Source organism: Sus scrofa, chromosome 12, assembly GCF_000003025.6.
Source record: "Sus scrofa isolate TJ Tabasco breed Duroc chromosome 12, Sscrofa11.1, whole genome shotgun sequence".
NCBI classification, from domain to species: Eukaryota; Metazoa; Chordata; class Mammalia; order Artiodactyla; family Suidae; genus Sus; species Sus scrofa.
In genome coordinates this window covers 24,218,011-24,235,313 of record NC_010454.4, presented here as the reverse complement: position 1 = coordinate 24,235,313, position 17,303 = coordinate 24,218,011, and the positions used below count along the sequence as shown (strand labels likewise).

Below are 17,303 nucleotides of genomic sequence, written 5' to 3'. Positions count from 1 at the left end.
CAGGCCAAGATTGGGGGGAAGCGATGGGCTGACATTAATTGATAGGAGCGGCTCCGAGCAGTTCATGCCGCCTTATCTCTCTCTCCTCTGGATAGCGTGTGTCCGCCGGAGTCCGCGGGGTCGGTGATTAATAGGGGCCATCACTCACTGTCCAGGACGGCTGAAAGGCAGCAGGGAGGGGGCGGCCCTCCCCAGAACTGAGATAACAAGCAGCAGGAATAATGAGTGGTGTCACTCCACTTTTCATTTTGATGGAAAGTCATTACGGGAGTCAACGCCAGCGACAAAGAGCCATGAATCAACTGCTCTGCTATGAAATTAAAATCGAATTGCCGGCCACCCCCAACCCCTACCCTTCCTGGGAAACGGGGATGGGTAGGTGGCCGGGGAGAGGGGTGCTGGCTTGGGGTGGGCGCTACCCAATCACAGAGCGGGTACTTGGGGTCGGAAGTGGACGGGCAGCTGGCAAAGGTGACAACTCCTCTTTCCACCTTGTTTATCAGACCCTTCCTCCCCAAACCGCATTTTTCCCTCTGCCTGGAGGTAAGCTGTGATTAAAAGGAAAATACAGCTTTGCTGGCTCCAAAGAGGCTGCTACTTGAAGGCTCCCCTTGGGCTCCTGGTCTGAGTGGGGCAGTCTGGGCCTGGGCTAGGAAGAGAAAGCTCCCGGTCCACGCAGCTACCCCAGAACCCCTTGCTGAGGCCTTTACAGATGCTTATCTGGGGCCCTTCCTGGCACTAGAAGCAAAGAGAAAAGTACCCAAGCGGGCGCTCCGCAGGATCCAGAACCCCACGCCAATGCACGCCCAGCCAACCCCGGGCCCCGAGAAGGTCATGCTCAGTAGTGAAGCAGGAGTCCCTTCCTCTTTTATTAAGTGCAACTAGAGAATGAGAAGGAGCAGAAGCTGTGGTTTCAGGCTGATGGGCCACAGGACCACTCAAGACAGCTTCTTGCAGAGTACAGAGCGCCCAGGACACCATCCGGTGATGGTTCCATCCTGGGGTCTGAGCCCTTGCCAGGAGGGGCCCCTGGCTGTCCCCCCTCTGTCCTGAAGGCTGAGAAGACAGGCAGGAAGAATGGGGAGCGTGTCACAGAGAGGTTCCCATCAGGTTCACAGGGCGCCCGTTGTACCTCTTGGAAATGTCAGCTTCGATCTGAAAGACAGCGATACCGAGTGAGCGGGAAGCAGAGGCCGAGGGGCCTCGCTCTGCAGACTCTGGGCAGGTCTGCCTCTCCTGTCTCACCAGCTTCTGCAGCTCCTTCGTCTTCTCCAGCAGCAGGTCCAGCTTGGGCTCCAGAGCCGCCTGCTCCTGAAGCGCTTCCTGCTGCTTCTGCACCATCAGTTCTTTTTTCAAGGCCAGCAGCTGGGACTGCTTTAGCTTCTGCTGGAGGAGCTCCGTCACTCGGTCCACGTACCTGGGCAGGGCGCTCGGTAAGTGGTGTGGCTATGCAAGCTGAGCAGCCCCGGCCAACTGCTGCAAAAGGGGAGGCTTGGGAGACCAAGTCTCTCCTTGGCTTCTCAGCCTCCAGCCTCCAGCCTCCTTCAGTCCTTTCCTGGAAGGAACAGCACTCCCGCGTCCCTGTCTCCTCTGGGAAGCAGACCCTGACCGTGCACATCAGACCCCCCCGCTGCTGCCATCGTGCCCCAGGAGAACCCCCTTCCCAGCTGGGAGGGTGCAGTTGCGGGAGGCAAGGGTGAGGTCTGTGGGTTCATGGAGAGGAGGAAGCAAGGAGTCAGGGCTGCCAAGAAGGCAGCACTCTGCAGCATGCCCTCGGAGAGCCCAACATCAAGGGGAAAGGCAGACCTTGGTGAAGCCAGGATCATAAACAGGTGTTGCATTCGAAGGTTGGTGAGGCGGCCGATCAGATCCTGCAGAGCCGACACCATGCTCACTGTCTTCGCTTTGGTCTGGCCCTGCAGGATGGCTGGAGCCAGCTGGAACTGGCTCACGGACAGGATGTCGGCCTCCTCGCTCATCTCCACGGCTCTCTGCGACAGGAAGCTCTCGAGCTGAGGACAGAAGAGGATGTGCTTCACCCTGAGAAAAGGACTCGGAAGCGAGGCCCTCAGACTGCTCTGAATGAAGAATCAGGGTAGACTCTGGTGGAGGAGCCGTTATTTCCTCGGAATGTTTTGTTTTTTGTTTTTTTTCTGGCCGGCCTGCAGCCTGTGGAGAGCCTGGGCTCGGGGGTCAGATCTGAGCTGGAGCTGCAAAGCACAGCTGGATCCTTAACCTGCTGTGCTGGGCTGGGGATCGGACCTGCCTCCCAGAGCTCCTGAGATGCCGCCAATGCTGTTGCGCTGCAGCGGGAACTCCTCCTCTGAACATTCTTATCAGTAGAATCTCACCAGCGAGAACCGGGGAATGGGGGGTGCTTTCAGCCCCTCATTGCCATCTCAGGCCGCACCTGGCCCTGGACCCCCTCTCCTTTCCCCTAGCCTGTAGGTCAGAGAACTATAGTCTCAAGGGTTCTCTCTGCCCCAGGGAAGGTATTTTCTCTCCATGGGAAGCACGAGATTGAGGGAGTAGGAATCCAGGTCTGAGAAGCCCTGGGTTAAGAAAAGCGTGGGCTAGAGTTCCCGTTGTGGTGCAGCGGAAACGAATCCGACTAGGAACCATGAGGTTGCGGGTTTGATCCCTGGCCTCGCTCAGTGGGTTAAGGATCTGGCTTTGCCGTGAGCTGTGATGTAGTTCGCAGACACGGCTCAGATCTGGCATTGCTGCGGTTCTGGCAAAGGCCAGTGGCTGTAGCTCCGATGTGACCCTCAACCTGGGACCCTCTATACGCCACGATTGCGGCCCTAAAATACAACCAAAAAAAAAAAAAAAGAAGACGAAGGAAAGAAAAGGCTGGGCAGACTCTGAGAGCCAGTCACGTATCCTGTCCCTCTTATTAACCAAAGATACTTATCCCTTTTGTCCTCCTATCCCGTTGAGGCTGGAGGTGGCGGGGTGCTGGGGAGACAGAGGGGGGCCAGACGGGTGAGGACAAGGCCCTCCATGAGGCCCTCCCAGCCAGACAGCCCCCAGGAAGCGGGCAGACCCAGAGGCTGACAAAGACAGGCCCCCAGCTTCCCAGTCGCACACGGAAGGTCAGGAACCCTGGCTCCTTGTGCTTAGGCTGCTGGGCACCTTGGCCAAAGGGACGACACTGAAACACAAACGGGGACACATCCCTCCAAACCTCCAGAGGAAAAGCCAAGCTGCCGACGCTCTTCAGCTCTCTGAGCTCCTCCACTCGGCCACAGTGGCCGCCTCCTTTGTCACATGTGCAGGGCACACTCCTGCATCCATGCTTCGGCCTGGCAAACTCCTCCCCCAGACGCGGGCCTGGCTCCCTCTACACCCCCTGCCAGCCTGGACTTACTGGTCACCTTCCCAACAAGGCCTTCCCTGACCACCAGCATAAAGACACAGTTCCTCCCGGCAACCCCCATCCACCTCCCTGGCTTTTTTTCTCTGTGGCACTTAGTCAACACCTAATATACTGTATATTCTACTTGTCTGTCTTATTTCTTGTCTGCCTTCCCCACTTGAAGATAAGCTCCACGAGGTCAGGGACTTTGACTTTCTTTTTTTGCTTTTTAGGGTCGCCCCCAGGGCATATGGAAGTTCCCAGGCTAGGGTTCGAATTGGAGCTGCAGCTACTGGCCTAGGCCAGAGCCACAGCAACTTGGGATCTGAGCTGCATCTGCAACCTATACCACAGATCATGGAAATGCCGGATTCTCAAGCCACTGAGCGAGACCAGGGATGGAACCCACATTCTCATGGATCCTAGTTGGGTTCATTACCGCTGAGCCACAATGGGAACTCCACCTTTGACTGTCTTGTTCACTGCTCAGGTCCCACAGCCAGGAAGTATGGGATAAACACTGTTGAATGATTTGGCAGGAAGGGGGCATCCTAATACCTAAGCCTCTGTTCCAGAATGAGGACAGTGCTTAGCACCCTTCGCTCAAACAGAAAGGGTCAGGTCAGGTGTCTGGAGCAGTGCTGTCTCTGCTGGTGCCAGGCGCCCCCCACTCCCAAACACCCAGAGGACGAAGGTACCTCCATGAGCTCATCAATGAACTGATTCCGGGTCTCAGGGTATTCAAGAAGGGTCAGAGCATCTGAGCCCCTAGCAACACCTTCTGGAGCTGCAAGGAAGAGAGAGAAGCGGTAAAGCTGCTGCAGGCTGGGGAAGAAGACCCTCAAGTTTGGGAAGTCCTGGTGGGTTATTCTGGATGCGGACACTGCACTAAAGCCACTTCCTGTTTCAACCCAAGCCCAAGGGTTACCCTTTCTCATTTGCCTTGGCCCCCTAATCAGGCACTAGGGCCAACCCCAGTCCCTGAGGAGGACCGGGGAGCTGAGTGCCAAAGAAGGAAAGTGGGTGTGAAGTCTCATCCTGCACTGCCCTCTAGTGGCTAAGATCGCAGCTACAGCTGCTCGGCTTCTGGGGAGCTGAGTCAGTTCTGGCTTCAGAGCCAGTCAGAGCCTCTTAGAAGCCCCCCCAGAGAAAGGCAGAGCCACATTCAGTATCCAAAACGCTGAGAGTTTCTAAACCTAATTTAAGAACTTCTCTCTGCACTCACATCATCAACAAGATTTTGAAAAAAACAAAAACAAAAACAGGTAAACATCCAGAAACCCAATCTTGGCAGCACGTGTTTTCTTTGTTTCTAGAGACACGGGTCACCCTCTGCCAGGGCTGCAGGGAGTGGCTCACTCACCCTGGGTTCCGGCTTCCAGTACTGTGATCTGCAGAGCAGTGGCGTCGTCTCCCCAGTCTATCTCATCACCCCCAGCTTCCTGGGTGGAGAGCAAAGAACCTCAGCAGTGTTGGGAGAACTTTCCCCGGCAAAAGGAGCCAGAATATGCCAAAACCCTTTTTAAGTTCAGTGACGGCACAGTTCAACTGTACGAAGCACTTGCAGCAGCCCTGACGGAGGTGGCAAAGACGGCAGTGTGGGCTCGTGCATGCTGCTGCCCTCAGCCCTGCTTTGTAGCTACCCCCTGCCTCTCCCTCCACACCTGCCCCACATGCCAGAAGAAAGAGGTCAAAATTCTCATAGGTCCCTTTGGAAACTGCCCCCCGCCCCTCCCATACACACACCAGACCTCACCTGGTCCAAGAGCTATGAACTTCAAGTGATGCCTTTCAAGACAGAGACCACACTTTTCTTATCACCAAGGCAGCTGTCACAGAAAGTCATCAGAGAGATGGACTGAGAGAGCAGCCTCACCTTTGAGTCTGACTCCAGGGAGATGCCCCAGTCAATTTCAGCCGCCTGGGCAGAGATGCCAGAGTCGGGCCCTTCAGAGGCCACCTCCACCCCAAAGTCGCCCCAGTCAATCTAGAAAGAGGAAAAAGAGTTGGCTCAGAGAAGATGGGGAAGGAGGTGCCTACCCGAGGCCTCGGCTGCTTCAGGAGGGAGCTCGGGCGCACTGTTTAAATGTGATGGCCTCTGCAAAGCTTCCCAAAGGAGAGCCCGTCTCCAGAGAGCTCCTGAGACTGAAGTGTTCCCAGTTCAAAGGTGACCAGCTTGCCGAGGCTTTTCAGCGTGCATCTATTCTCTGGTCTCAAGAAAGCCAGGGAGTTCCTGTGATGGCTCAGCAGGTTACGAACCCGACCAGTATCTATGAAGATGCAGGTTCAATCCCTGGCCTCACGCAGTGGGTTAAGGATCTGGTGTTGCCGTGAGCTGTGGTGTAGGTCCCAGACGCGGCTAGGATCTTGCATTACTGTGGCTGTGGCTGTGGCCAGCAACTGCAGCTCCAATTCGACCCCTAGCTTGGGAATTTCCATATGCTGCAAGTGCAGCTCTGAAAAAAAAAAAAAGCCAGGGAAATAAGGGAGTAGGTCCTTCCCCCTAGTCTTTTTCACAGGAACACCCCTTTCTTCCATCTGGACTCTGAAATCAAATCAGGAAGTTCTGGACCATGCATCAGGGGAGGAGGCGGCTCTCACTCGGCCCATCTTACCGCGTCTTCTTCCACCTGCTCCGGGGGCTCCTCGAGGTATGGCCGCTCCACCACCGAGGGCTCGGTGCCCGTCCTCCACTCGTACACGGTGCCGTTCCCCCGTGTCTGCACAAACCGCAGCATGGGCAGCACCTGCTCCTCGGGGCTGCAACAGAGCAGGCCGCTGACCCTCCTGGCACCCTCTCAGGATGCCAGCACTGGGCTTGGCCTGGGCCCACAGGCCACATGGGCCAGGTTCCCACAGGGTCAAGTGTCTAGGAGGAAGCTCTAAGGTCATGTGGGGAAGGGCACACAGTCAGGGGGGGAAGAACTGTCCCCGTCACCGCTGGGGAGAAACTGAGGCCCCCGTTACCTTTCACACACAAACCCCACGCAGGCCTGGTACAGGTCGATGGCTTCCCCCAGGGACTGGGCTGCCGCCCCAATCTCGGCCAGCTGGCTCGGCAGGTCCTTCACCAGGGCCAGGAGTTCTCTTCGGACGTTGTCCCCCTGCAGAGGATCCAAGAGGTGGGCTTTGACAGAAGTGGTGGGAAGCAGAGGCCAACAGATTCCAGAAGATGCCCGAAGACCCGAGATAGGCAAGAAACTGGCCTGGGAAGGGCACAGCCAGGCTGCGGAGGAGCTTCTCAGAAGGAAGCTGTGGCGGAGGTCCTGTCGTGGCTCAGTGGTTAACGAGTCTGACTAGGAACCATGAAGTTGCGGGTTGGATCCCTGGCCTCGCTCAGTGGGTTAAGGATCAGGCGTTGCACGTGAGCTGTGGTGTAGGTCGCAGATGCGGCTTGGATCTGGCATTGCTGTGTCTGTGGCGTAGGCCGGCGGCTACAGCTCTGATTAGACCCCTAGCCTGGGAACCTCCATATGCCATGGGAGCGGCCCTAGAAAAGGCAAAAAGACAAAAAAAAAAAAAAAAAAAAAGAAGGAAGCTGTTGGGCCCAGAAGAGGCCCCTTCTGCTCACCGTGATGCCATACTGCTTGCACGAGTGGTAGAACTGCTCCCGCATCTCGGCGGCCCCCGCCTGGCCCTCCTCTTCCTTGCGGCTGTATTCTTGCTGCAGCTGCTGGCACTTGGCGATCTGTTTCTTCAGTGAGGGGATCTCGTAGTTGACGTTCCGAACCAGGAGGCTGGAGAGTTCCACTGAGAAGGGCCCAGGGCGTTCAGCCCAGACCCCCGCACCACAAGGCAGGCACGCCACAGGGACACGCACCCACATACCCCATGTGCCCCAGAGCCCAGGGCCCACCTCCCAGCTCCTCCCCAAGGAGGGAACTCCAGAATTCCCTCTTCATGGAATTCATTTTCTCACCTCACAAGCATCTACAGCACAGCCTCTGCCCACACCCCCCACATGAACTGTGCCTCCCTGAAGCCCACTGTCTCAGAACTCAGGGAGTGGGCTTCCCCGGGACGCTGGGACTCCCGGGCTGGGCCACCTTACCTAGGTAGGTGTTGTCCTTCTCATACAAGGCTACGATCTCCTGCCAATCCTAAGGAAAGAAAGAGGAAGTGAGCCAGAACAGTGCTCAGCAGCCACATCCTAGCTCAATTCCCCAACAGAGGAGGCTCGCCCAGTGTCCGTAGAGCATCGGATGCAAACTCCAGAGTTCCTGTCGTGGCTCAGGGGAAATGAATCTGACTAGCATCCATGAGGACGCAGGTTCAATCTCTGGCCTCACTCAGTGGGTTAAGGATCCGGTGTTGCCGTGAGCTGTGATGTAGGTGGCAGACGTGGCTCAGATCTGGCATTGCTGTGGCTGAGGTGGAGGACAGAGGCTACAGCTCCAGTGTGGCCCCTGGCCTGGGAGCCTCCATATGCCATGGGTGCAGCCCTAAAAAGACAAAAGGACAAAAACAAAAAAACCCTGCAAACTCCGTGCCTCTTTCACAACACTGGCTGGACCACCCACTTTAAGACTATGGTGCCAAAGAGCAACTCCCAAGGCGGTAGGTCTGAAAGCGTAAACCCAGGGCTAGGATCTACTTTGGGCATAAACCATTCGGATGGAGGGAAAGTTGGGGGAAAAGTCCAAGGAGGCATCTCCACTGGATCCTCAGCAAGACCAGATGGGCTCTGACCCCGGGGTCACCATCGCCCACACTTGCCTTCATCCGCTGTGAAGAGTACCGGCCAAAAATATTTTTGGTGGAGGCTTCGGTGCCTTTGAGAAGCTCCACAATCCTTAGGCAGTGGAAGTAGTGAATGTCTGGAAAGCAAGGAGGGGCAAAGACTTTGCGAACTGCCGTCTCTTCCCCACCCACTCTGGCCAACGCACACGGAGGACTCCTGTATGTGCCAGGAACGTTAGCGGGCGTAGCGCTCCCCTTCATCATTTCGTGTGGGGAGGAACCAGCATCTGTACCCCAAACAAAACTCTCCTTTTCTTTAGGGCTCAGCCCTATGGCTCAGCAAAAGGGAGCAACTCAACAGACACATGCCACCCTGGGAAAGAGGGGGGGGTCCAGGAACGTAGCCCCAAAGCGCTCACAGGATCCAGAGAGCAGCTGGGCGATCTCTTCGCTCTCTGGCATGTCCTGGATGGCAGCGTTGATCTTCTCTCGGATGGTCAACACCTGACTCTGCCATTTCAGGTTGCAGTGCCTTCTGTCCACCAGCCAGTCTATGTGAGAAAAACCCCAGTCACAGCATGCCCATCCACGTGGCCAAGATGCCACCACTGATTCAAACAAACTACCCTAAGACATGGGCTAAAAGCTGTATTCATACTGGTTAAGGTGTGGAGGTCACAGGAAGATGGGAATGAAGACAGGCCCAAAGGGATGCTTGGGGCTAAACAGATTCCAAAACCTGACTTTATCCGCAGTGTGACTTTTATAGAGCAGTTGCCTTGACAACAGGATAAAGAAAAACTTGAGGAGTTCCCGTTGTGGCTCAGTGGTAAGGAACCTGACTAGTTCCCATGAAAAATCAGGTTCCATCCCTGGCCCCACTCAGTGGGTTAAGGATCTAGTGTTGCTGTAAGCTGTGGCATAGGTTGCAGGCAATGCTGTAACTATAGCTCTAATGAGATCCCTAGCCTGGGAACGTTCATATGCCACATGTGAGGCTCTTAAAAAAAAAAAAGAAAAAGAAAAATTTTAAATTGGTCTTGCCATCAGTGACATTTTGGGAGTTCCTGTCATGGCTCAGGGATAACAAACCCAACTAATATCCATGAAGACACAGGTTCGATCCCTGGCCCCGCTTAACTAGTGGGTTAAGGATCCAGTATTGCCGTGAGCTGTGGTGTAGGCCGGCAGCCACAGCTCCAATTAGACCCCTAGCCTGGGAACCCTCATATGCCACAGGTGTGGCCAAAGAAACCAAAAACCAAACCAAAACAAAAAAATGTGCCACTTTGGGCCACTCTAAACTCTCCATAATATTTTTGCTTCCATGAGTGATTGTATCTTTCCTATCAACAGAGGTTGCTATTTAACTTCCACTTCCTCAGGGCTGGGATTAACCATGACAAAAAAAAAAATACAATATGGTTATGCCAAACCAGATGAATGAAGAACTGCAAAGCCCCTAACACCTATAGTGTCCTAAGGACTAAATAACAGCAGTCTAATCATACCAGTGAAGTACCATCCTGCACATATGAATACTAAGGTAACTGACCTCCTAGATTCTGGGCCCAGATTCGTGTTTTTAGTAGCGGGTATAGGTGGATGACAGCCAAGCACATTTCTTCAGTAGGCAGGAGCTAAGAGCTAGACTCTGGGGTCAGATGGACTTGGCTGCTATTTAGCAACTTTCTTGGGCAAAGTCCCTCAATCGCTCTGTGCCTCAGTTTCCCTACATGTAAAATGAAGATGCTAGAGACACTGAGTACAAAGGGGAATGAAGGTAAAACACCTAGCACATGGCAAGGGCTCAATGAATGGTGGTGATCTTCATGTTCATAACATCAAGCACACAAAACAGCACCTGGTAGAGCGCAAACCCTCGATACACAGTTGTTGTCTCATCAGTCCCTTTCACAAACAATAACAAGCACATACATCAAGAGCATACATGTGCCGGAGTTTCCGTTGTGGCGCAGCCAAAACAAATCCGACTAGGAACCATGAGGTTGTGGGTTCGATCCCTGACCTCACTCAGTGAGTTAAGGATCCGGTGTTGGCATGAGCTGTGGTGTAGGCTGCAGACGTGGCTCGGATCTGGCGTTGCTGTGGCTGTGGTGTAGGCTGGCAGCTGTAGCTCGGATTGGACCCCTAGCCTGGGAACCTCCACATGCCATTCAAACGGCCCTCAAAAAAAAAAAAAAAAAAAAAAAGGAAAATAGTAAAAATAAAAAAGGAGAGAAAGCTTTTTTTTCTGGCATAATACAAAAAGCATAGATGCTGGTGCCTGACAGACTTAGGTTCTAATTTCAGATCTGACATCTCAGTAGGTGACCATCTTCAAGGTAAGCCCTTCGCCTCTCTGCGCCTGAATGATCTGATTGGCAACACATGTTACAAACGTTAAGGTAGAAGACGCAGATTGAGTACAGACTTTATGAACGGTTCCTTCCTGCTCCTCTTAGCGAGGCAGGTCTGGGCACAGACGCGGGCACAGAGCAGGGCGAGCGGTCAGCGTCTGAACAGGGACCTTGGGATGTCTGGGCTCCAGCTGTTGGTGATGGGGCAAAGGGCCAGGCCTCCCCCTGACAGCCGGTTGAGCGGGGTGACCCCTCCTACCGAGCAGCTTGCTGGTCTGGATGTCGATGGGCACGTGCTGATGGTCCTAGCGGGAAAGATCGCGGGGGAACCGGGCGTGAGCGCTGGAAGGGAACCTGCCGCTTGCTCCATTTCGCCCGCGCAACCGCCACCCTGCGGAGCCACCACGCAGGAGTCGGGGAGGGCTGAGCCCATGAGAGAGCCGGGGAAGCAGATCAGGGAAGGATGGGCTGAACTGAGTCCAGGGGTCCCAAACCAGCCCCCCATTTTTCCAACTCCTGTCTTCAAACCTGCATCTTTCCTCCACTTCCGCTTCCGGCCAGCGACCGGGGCCCGCCCCGCCTACCACCAATCCAGATCTAGCGTGGCCGAGCTTCAGTTTAGGCACAGACAGGGCTGCTCCGGCCACGTCACCGCCTTCCTCTGAGCCAATCGGGGCGCGCACACCACCGGCCTCAAGCCCCACCCACCCCGGGGCTCCGAGTGGCTGAGCCCGGGAGGGGCGGGAGAAGAGGAGACGGCCAATAGGAGACGCGAGGCGGGCTCACGGCCAGGGAAGGGTGGGGGAGTCAGGAAAGGGCTGCAGCGGCGTCGCGATCCCAGTAGGCGGCGCTCTAGAGCGGCTCCAGGCGCTTCCGGCCAACAAGACAAGGAAGCCTCCCGGCAAGGAAGCCTCCCCGCAACATTAACGCGTCTGCGGGCAGGGTCCTAGCGCCGCCCAGGGTGACCCGGAGGCTGTTGCAAATCCCTTGCCGTCTTGCCTTGCTTTACTGTCCATCGATGGTTTGTAGGTCTCTTGTGCCACGTGTCGCACATTGCTTTCTCCTTCAGTTCATCAAATAGACAACTGTTGGGCAGCTGCTGCTTGTGTGGTTAGGGCTGATAACGGGAGGGAGGGAGGAAGTTCAAGGGAGGCTTGTTATCCCAAAGATAACACCTAAATTGAGTGTTAAAAGAAGAGCTGCAGAAAGGGTGATGTGGGAGGGGTGTTCTGGGTGGAGGAGACTATGCAGGCCACAAACCATAAGAGGGGTGCAGGGGACAACAAACAGGCAAGACGGGCAAAATGATTGTCAGCGACCAGAGCAAAATGAAAATGCAGAGCCCCTTGTTTAAAAATATAGACAATTTTCCAGCGTTGTTGTGAGCTGTGGTGTAGGTCGCAGACGTGGACTCAGATCTGGCGTTGCTGTGGCTCTGGCGCAGGCCAGCAGCAACAGCTCCGATTCGACCCCTAGCCTGGGAACCTCCATATACCGCTGGAGCGGCCCCAGAAAAGGCAAAAAGCCAAAAAAAAAAAAAAGAAAAGAAAAGAAAAAGAAAGATATATATATATATAGACAATTTCAAGAGGGCACAGCTTAGGTCTCACACTCGGGAAGGCAGCCCCCCAGGCAGCCCATCCCCTGTGCAGTGAAATGTTTGAGGCATGGGGTGGCTGGAGAAAAAAGCCTGTGAGGGGCATATCAAAAGATCTCAGGAAGCAACTTGTACTTCCCCCCTGCAGAAAGAGAAGAACCACTGGAGGGTTTTAAGGGTTTGAGGCTTGAGGCAGGGAGGAACGTATACAGGTTGGCTGCACAGAAGATGGATTTGTGGGAGATAAGACTGGGAAACTGTCAGGAGGTTATTAGACAGGAGTTCAGGGTTCACCTGGGACAGAGGCACTAGGAGGAAGAGAAGGCTGGATTTGAGATGTTTTGGAGGAAAATGGCAGTTGATTGGCTGTGTGGGTTTGGGGACTGGAACAGCAAGGATGACACAGAGGCAGAGTTCCTGTCGTGACACAGCAGAAACGAATCCGACTAGGAACCATGAAGTTGTGGGTTCAATCCCTGGCCTCGCTCAGTGGATTAAGGATCTGGCATTACTGTGAGCTGTGGTGTAGGTTGCAGACACTGTTCGGATCCTGTGTTGCTCCGTCTGTGGCATGGGCTGGCAGCTGCAGCTCTGATTTGACCCCTGGCCTGGGAACCTCCATATGCCGCAGGTGTAGCCCTAAAAAGAAAAAAAAAAAAAAAGAAGATGACACAGAGGTGGTTGGATGGGAGTGCCCCCACCTAGGACAGGGATGCAGGATGCTGAGCAGGAGTTGAGGAGGGTACCTCAGCTTTTAAATTGTGGGGCTAGTGGCCCTGGGAGACCCCCAGGTGAGAAAGTGGGCAAGAGGCGCTTGGGTTGGCAGCTTTGGAGTTCAGGGACTGGGGCCACAGCTTTGGAGAGCCACAGGCTGACAGATTTGTGGTCCAGGTGGTGGCTGAAGCTGGGAGAGGGTGTGAGACTGGGCAAGAGGCGTGTAGGCTGAGGAGAGAGGGTGGGCTGAGGATCTCACAGGGCTGGGTGTGCAATTTGCACCCCCCACCCCTTTCCAGGTTGTTAACTCCTCCAGGAGGCTCTGCCTGGGTTTTTCTAAATGACTCCCCTCCCCCTCTTTGCCCCGAGCATCACTTGGGGCTCAGTAAGTTGGGTTTTTTTTTTTTTTTTTTTGGTTTTGGGGTTTTTTTAGGGCCACACGTGTGGCATATGGAGGTTCCCAGGCTAGGTGGTCAAATCAGAGCTATAGCTGCTGGGCTACACCACAGCCACAGCAACACTAAATAGGAGCCATGCCTACAACCTACACCATAGGTTATGGGGACGATGGGTCCTTAACCCACTGAGTCAGGCCAGGGATTGAACCCACCTCCTCATGGATACTAGTTGGGTTTTTTTTTTTTTTTCTTGTCTTTTTTGCTATTTCTTGGGTTGCTCCTGCGTCATATGGAGGTTCCCAGGCTAGGGGTCCAATCGGAGCTGTAGCCTCTGGCCTACGCCAGAGCTACAGCAACGTGGGATCCGAGCTGCCTCTGTAACCCACACCACAGCTCACGGCAACGCCGGATCGTCAACACACTGAGCAAGGGCAGGGACCAAACCCGCAACCTCATGGTTCCTAGTCGGATTCGTTAACCACTGTGCCACCACGGGAACTCCTAGTTGGATTTGTTTTTGCTGAGCCACCACGGGTACTCCTCAGTAAGTTTTTTATCAAACTGCGTGATGGGATAGGCACTGAGAAGACCTAGATTCCTGCCCAGTGAGATCCTGGACCATTTCCATAAGCTCTCTGCCAGCCATGGTTTCCTCAATGGGGATAACACCTATCCTGACCATCTCAGGGTATTTTCTGTTCGCAGCCCTAAATAAATAAACATGCTAGATGCACATAACTCTTGGCAGTTTACAACATGCTTTCGTATATTTTCTCATTATTTGCAAACTCTGTGTGTGTGTAATAATGCGTTAATCATTATTGCTGTAGAATAGGTTGAAAATACTTCCCTAAAATGGCGCATAGGGCAGAATGAAGGGCCTCTTTGGGACTCTCTCATGGGAATTTGGCTCCCATCTCAGAGTCCTGACTCAGGCTCTAGGAATTACTGAGGCTCCCCCATGATTAAACAAACCCTTACTGGGCTCCAAGTATGTGTTCCTGGCTCCCTGAGACATCCCAAGAATCATGGCCCTGCTCCACCCTCCAGGTGCATCTCTCCTCCTTGAACCAACAGGCAGGGCAGGGCAGGATGAATCTGGAAGGCTCAGCCCTGGTGAGTTGGTGGAGGCAGAGACCACCAGCACTTCACCCCACCCACCCCACCCCCCCGTCCCGCCACAGCACCCCAGTGACTCACATGGAATAGAACGATGTTGATGGGTTTTTTTGGGGGGGTGTTGGCTGCACCCATGGCATATGGAGGTTCCCAGGCTAGGGCTAGAATTGGAGCTGTGGCCGCTGGCCTACACCACAGCCACAGCAACAACACATCTGAGCTGCGTCTACCACCTACACCACAGCTCATGGCAATGCCAGATCCTTAACCCACTGAGTGAGGCCAGGGATTGAACCTGTGTCCTCATGGATACTAGTCAGATTCGTTTCCTCTGAGCCACGATGGGAACTCCCACGATGTGATGTTTGAGAACAGTTCTGCCCAGCTGCTGGCCTCAGGGTAGTGGCCCCAGAGAGCATAGGAGTGTGGCGTTCGCACAGTATCTGCACTGTTTGTCCTCTTCCAAGGCCACAAAGAACCTCAGGGCAGAGAAGCGCACGAGTGGTCAGGCATGGAAGGCATCAAGGTCCTTGGACTCCCACCATCTGGAAGGTGCCAGGGAGAAGGATGTAGCGGCTTCTGACTGTGAATCTCTCAATTCTCTGCTGCTTTAGCAGGTGGGACACTGTCTGGGGAGGGGCAGCACAGGGGAAGGTGAGGAAGGACAGAGCAGGCCTGTGATGGCTTTGGATGGGAAAGCGCAGAGCCCCGGAGTGCTGTGTGTGCAAGCTGCCTGACCATCCTTTGTTGTTGTTGTTATTGTTAGCTTGCTTTTAAAGTGATAATCATCGGAGTTCCCCTCGTGATGCAGCGGAAATGAATCCGACTAGGAACCATGAGGTTGTGGGTTCGATCCTGGCCTCGCTCAGTGGGTTAAGGATCCAGCATTGCTATGAGCTATGGTGTAGGTCGCAGATGAGGCTTGGATCCCGAGTTGCTGTGGCTGTGGCGTAGGCCCGCAGCTATAGCTCTGATTTGACCCCTAGCCTGGGAACCTCCATATGCTGTGGGTGTGGCCCTAAAAAGACCAAAAAAAAAAAAAAAAAAAAAAGACTAAAAAATAAAATAAAGTGATAGTCACATGCCACGTACCAGTATAGATGGAAATGTTTTACAAGGATTATCTAATTTGATCCTTCCAACAAACTTACAATGTGGGTACTATTATTAGCCAGATTGTAAAGACCAGGGAGCCAAAGCTTAGGCAATTAAGTAGCTCGTCCAGGATCCTGATGCAGGTGGTAGTTGTGAGCCTGGGATTCAAACACAGGCCTCTCTGGCTCCCCAGGCTGCCTTCTCATTTTCTCTGTGGATTTGGCTTCTTGGGCGGCCCCGCCTGCTCCAGTCATGCAGCTCGGCCACCACAGCCACAGGCCTTTGGCCCGATTCCCTCTTTCTCTCCAGTTGTTGTGTCAGACACCTAGAAGCCCCACCCTCATAGCCCCTGCCCTTTTCCAAAGTTCTTTCTTACCACGCCCCGTTCTGGGCAAAAAGGCCCATGACTTATGTTCCTGCAATATCCATAAAAAGAAGTCGTACCTTTGACATTCAAATAATCCATTTCTGCCACGTTTATGACCTTGTGGGCCATGTCTTCTATGTGTTTGCTCACAGCCACGCTGTGTGTGTGTGTGCGTGTGCCTGTGTGTGGTATGTCTGCCTGCTGGGCTGACAGCTCTGAAAACTCAGCATCCTCAGCTGCCCTCTTGCTGCTTGTTGTGTGATAGCTGAGTAGTGTCTTTCAGTCTGTCTCCCCAGCTTGTCGGCGAGCACCCTGTGGGCACGGAGTACAGGTTTATTCACCTCTGTAACCCCAGCACCTGGCAGGACACCTGACATTGAGTGTCAGTACATAATGGATGCTTGTCAAGGAAGGAACAAGAGAAAGTGCAATGGGAGTTCCCTTCGTGGCTCAGTGGTTAACAAATCTGACTAGGAACCATGAGGTTGTGGGTTCGATCCCTGGCCTTGCTCAGTGGGTTAAAGATCTGGCATTGCCGTGAGCTGTGGCTTAGGTCGCAGACGTGGCTCGGGTCCCGAGTTGCTGTGGCTGTGGCGCAGGCCAGCGGCTACAGCTCTGATTCGACCCCTAGCCTGGGAACCTCCATATGCTGCGGGTATGGCCCTGGAAAAGACAAAAAAGACAAAAAAAAAAAAAAAAAAGATAGGGAGAAGAAAGTGCAACGGGTGCAGGAAGATGAGTGAGGACCATGATCACGTGGTCTGGGTGGAGGGCTGTGCATTCCCCGGCTCCACACTTCCTCCCTCCCTCCCTCTACAGCTTAGGACTAGGAGTTGCTTGGAACCAGAGGGAGGAATTCAAGCTGAAGATATCGGAGCTGGTTGGCTTCAAGAGTTGGCGCAGTGATTAACGAATCCGACTAGGAACCATGAGGTTGCAGGTTCAGTCCTGCCCTTGCTCAGTGGGTTAACGATCCGGCGTTGCCGTGAGCTGTGGTGTAGGTCGCAGATGCGGCTCGGATCCTGCGTTGCTGTGTCTCTGGCGTAGGCCGGTGGCTACAGCTCCGATTCGACCCCTAGCCTGGGAACCTCCATATGCCATGGTTGTGGCCCTAAAAAAACAAAACAAAACAACAACAACAAAAAAACAAACCATACAAACAAAATAAGAGGTATGCTGAGAGTGCTAAGGGAACAGAAAGGAGGGGTATCCAAGTCCACCGGGGGGTAAAGACGTGGGAGGGGGATGGAAAACCAACAGAGCAAGTGCCTGGGAGAAGTGACACTTGAGCCGGGTCTGTGGGACAGGAATGACGTGTGGTAGAAGGTGGGGGGTGGGGGAGCATAAGCATGGCGTCATTCTAGGAAGAGGGAGTCATTGACAGGGACAGAGCTCGTAGGTAAGAGAGAGCTCGGCTGTTTCAGAGGTTTATTAGGGGAGCATGGGATGTTTACAAGGAGAGAGGAGAAAAAATTAGGTTAAAGAGAGGCCAGATGAAGTCATGAGGAACCCTCAGGTCCATGACCAAGGGTTGAAATTTAATCCTGCGGACCAGGGTTCCCGACCAATAGGTGGCAGATCCCCGGAAAGCTCCAGAATGGTGCAAAGAGGCAAG

The 17,303-nt window shown here is 54.1% G+C and overlaps 1 protein-coding gene across 2 annotated transcripts; it reads right to left on the bottom strand.

The window, feature by feature from the left end:
• On the bottom strand, positions 846-11,052 carry CDK5RAP3 (CDK5 regulatory subunit associated protein 3). 2 transcript variants are annotated; one of them, XM_021067091.1, is made up of 14 exons: positions 10,927-11,052; positions 10,658-10,703; positions 8,458-8,589; positions 8,075-8,175; positions 7,410-7,458; positions 6,930-7,108; positions 6,326-6,462; positions 5,974-6,118; positions 5,235-5,345; positions 4,722-4,800; positions 4,057-4,145; positions 1,807-2,012; positions 1,246-1,417; positions 846-1,155 (listed from the first exon to the last, which is right to left on the bottom strand). In XM_021067091.1, exons 1-14 carry the CDS (start codon positions 10,930-10,932, stop codon positions 1,090-1,092), a joined length of 1,518 nt encoding a protein of 505 aa, XP_020922750.1. In that variant the 5' UTR covers positions 10,933-11,052; the 3' UTR covers positions 846-1,089. The 2 variants fall into 2 exon arrangements, 1 of the variants encoding a protein (XP_020922750.1); XR_002337148.1 differs by having other exon boundaries at positions 1,246-2,012; positions 10,927-11,050.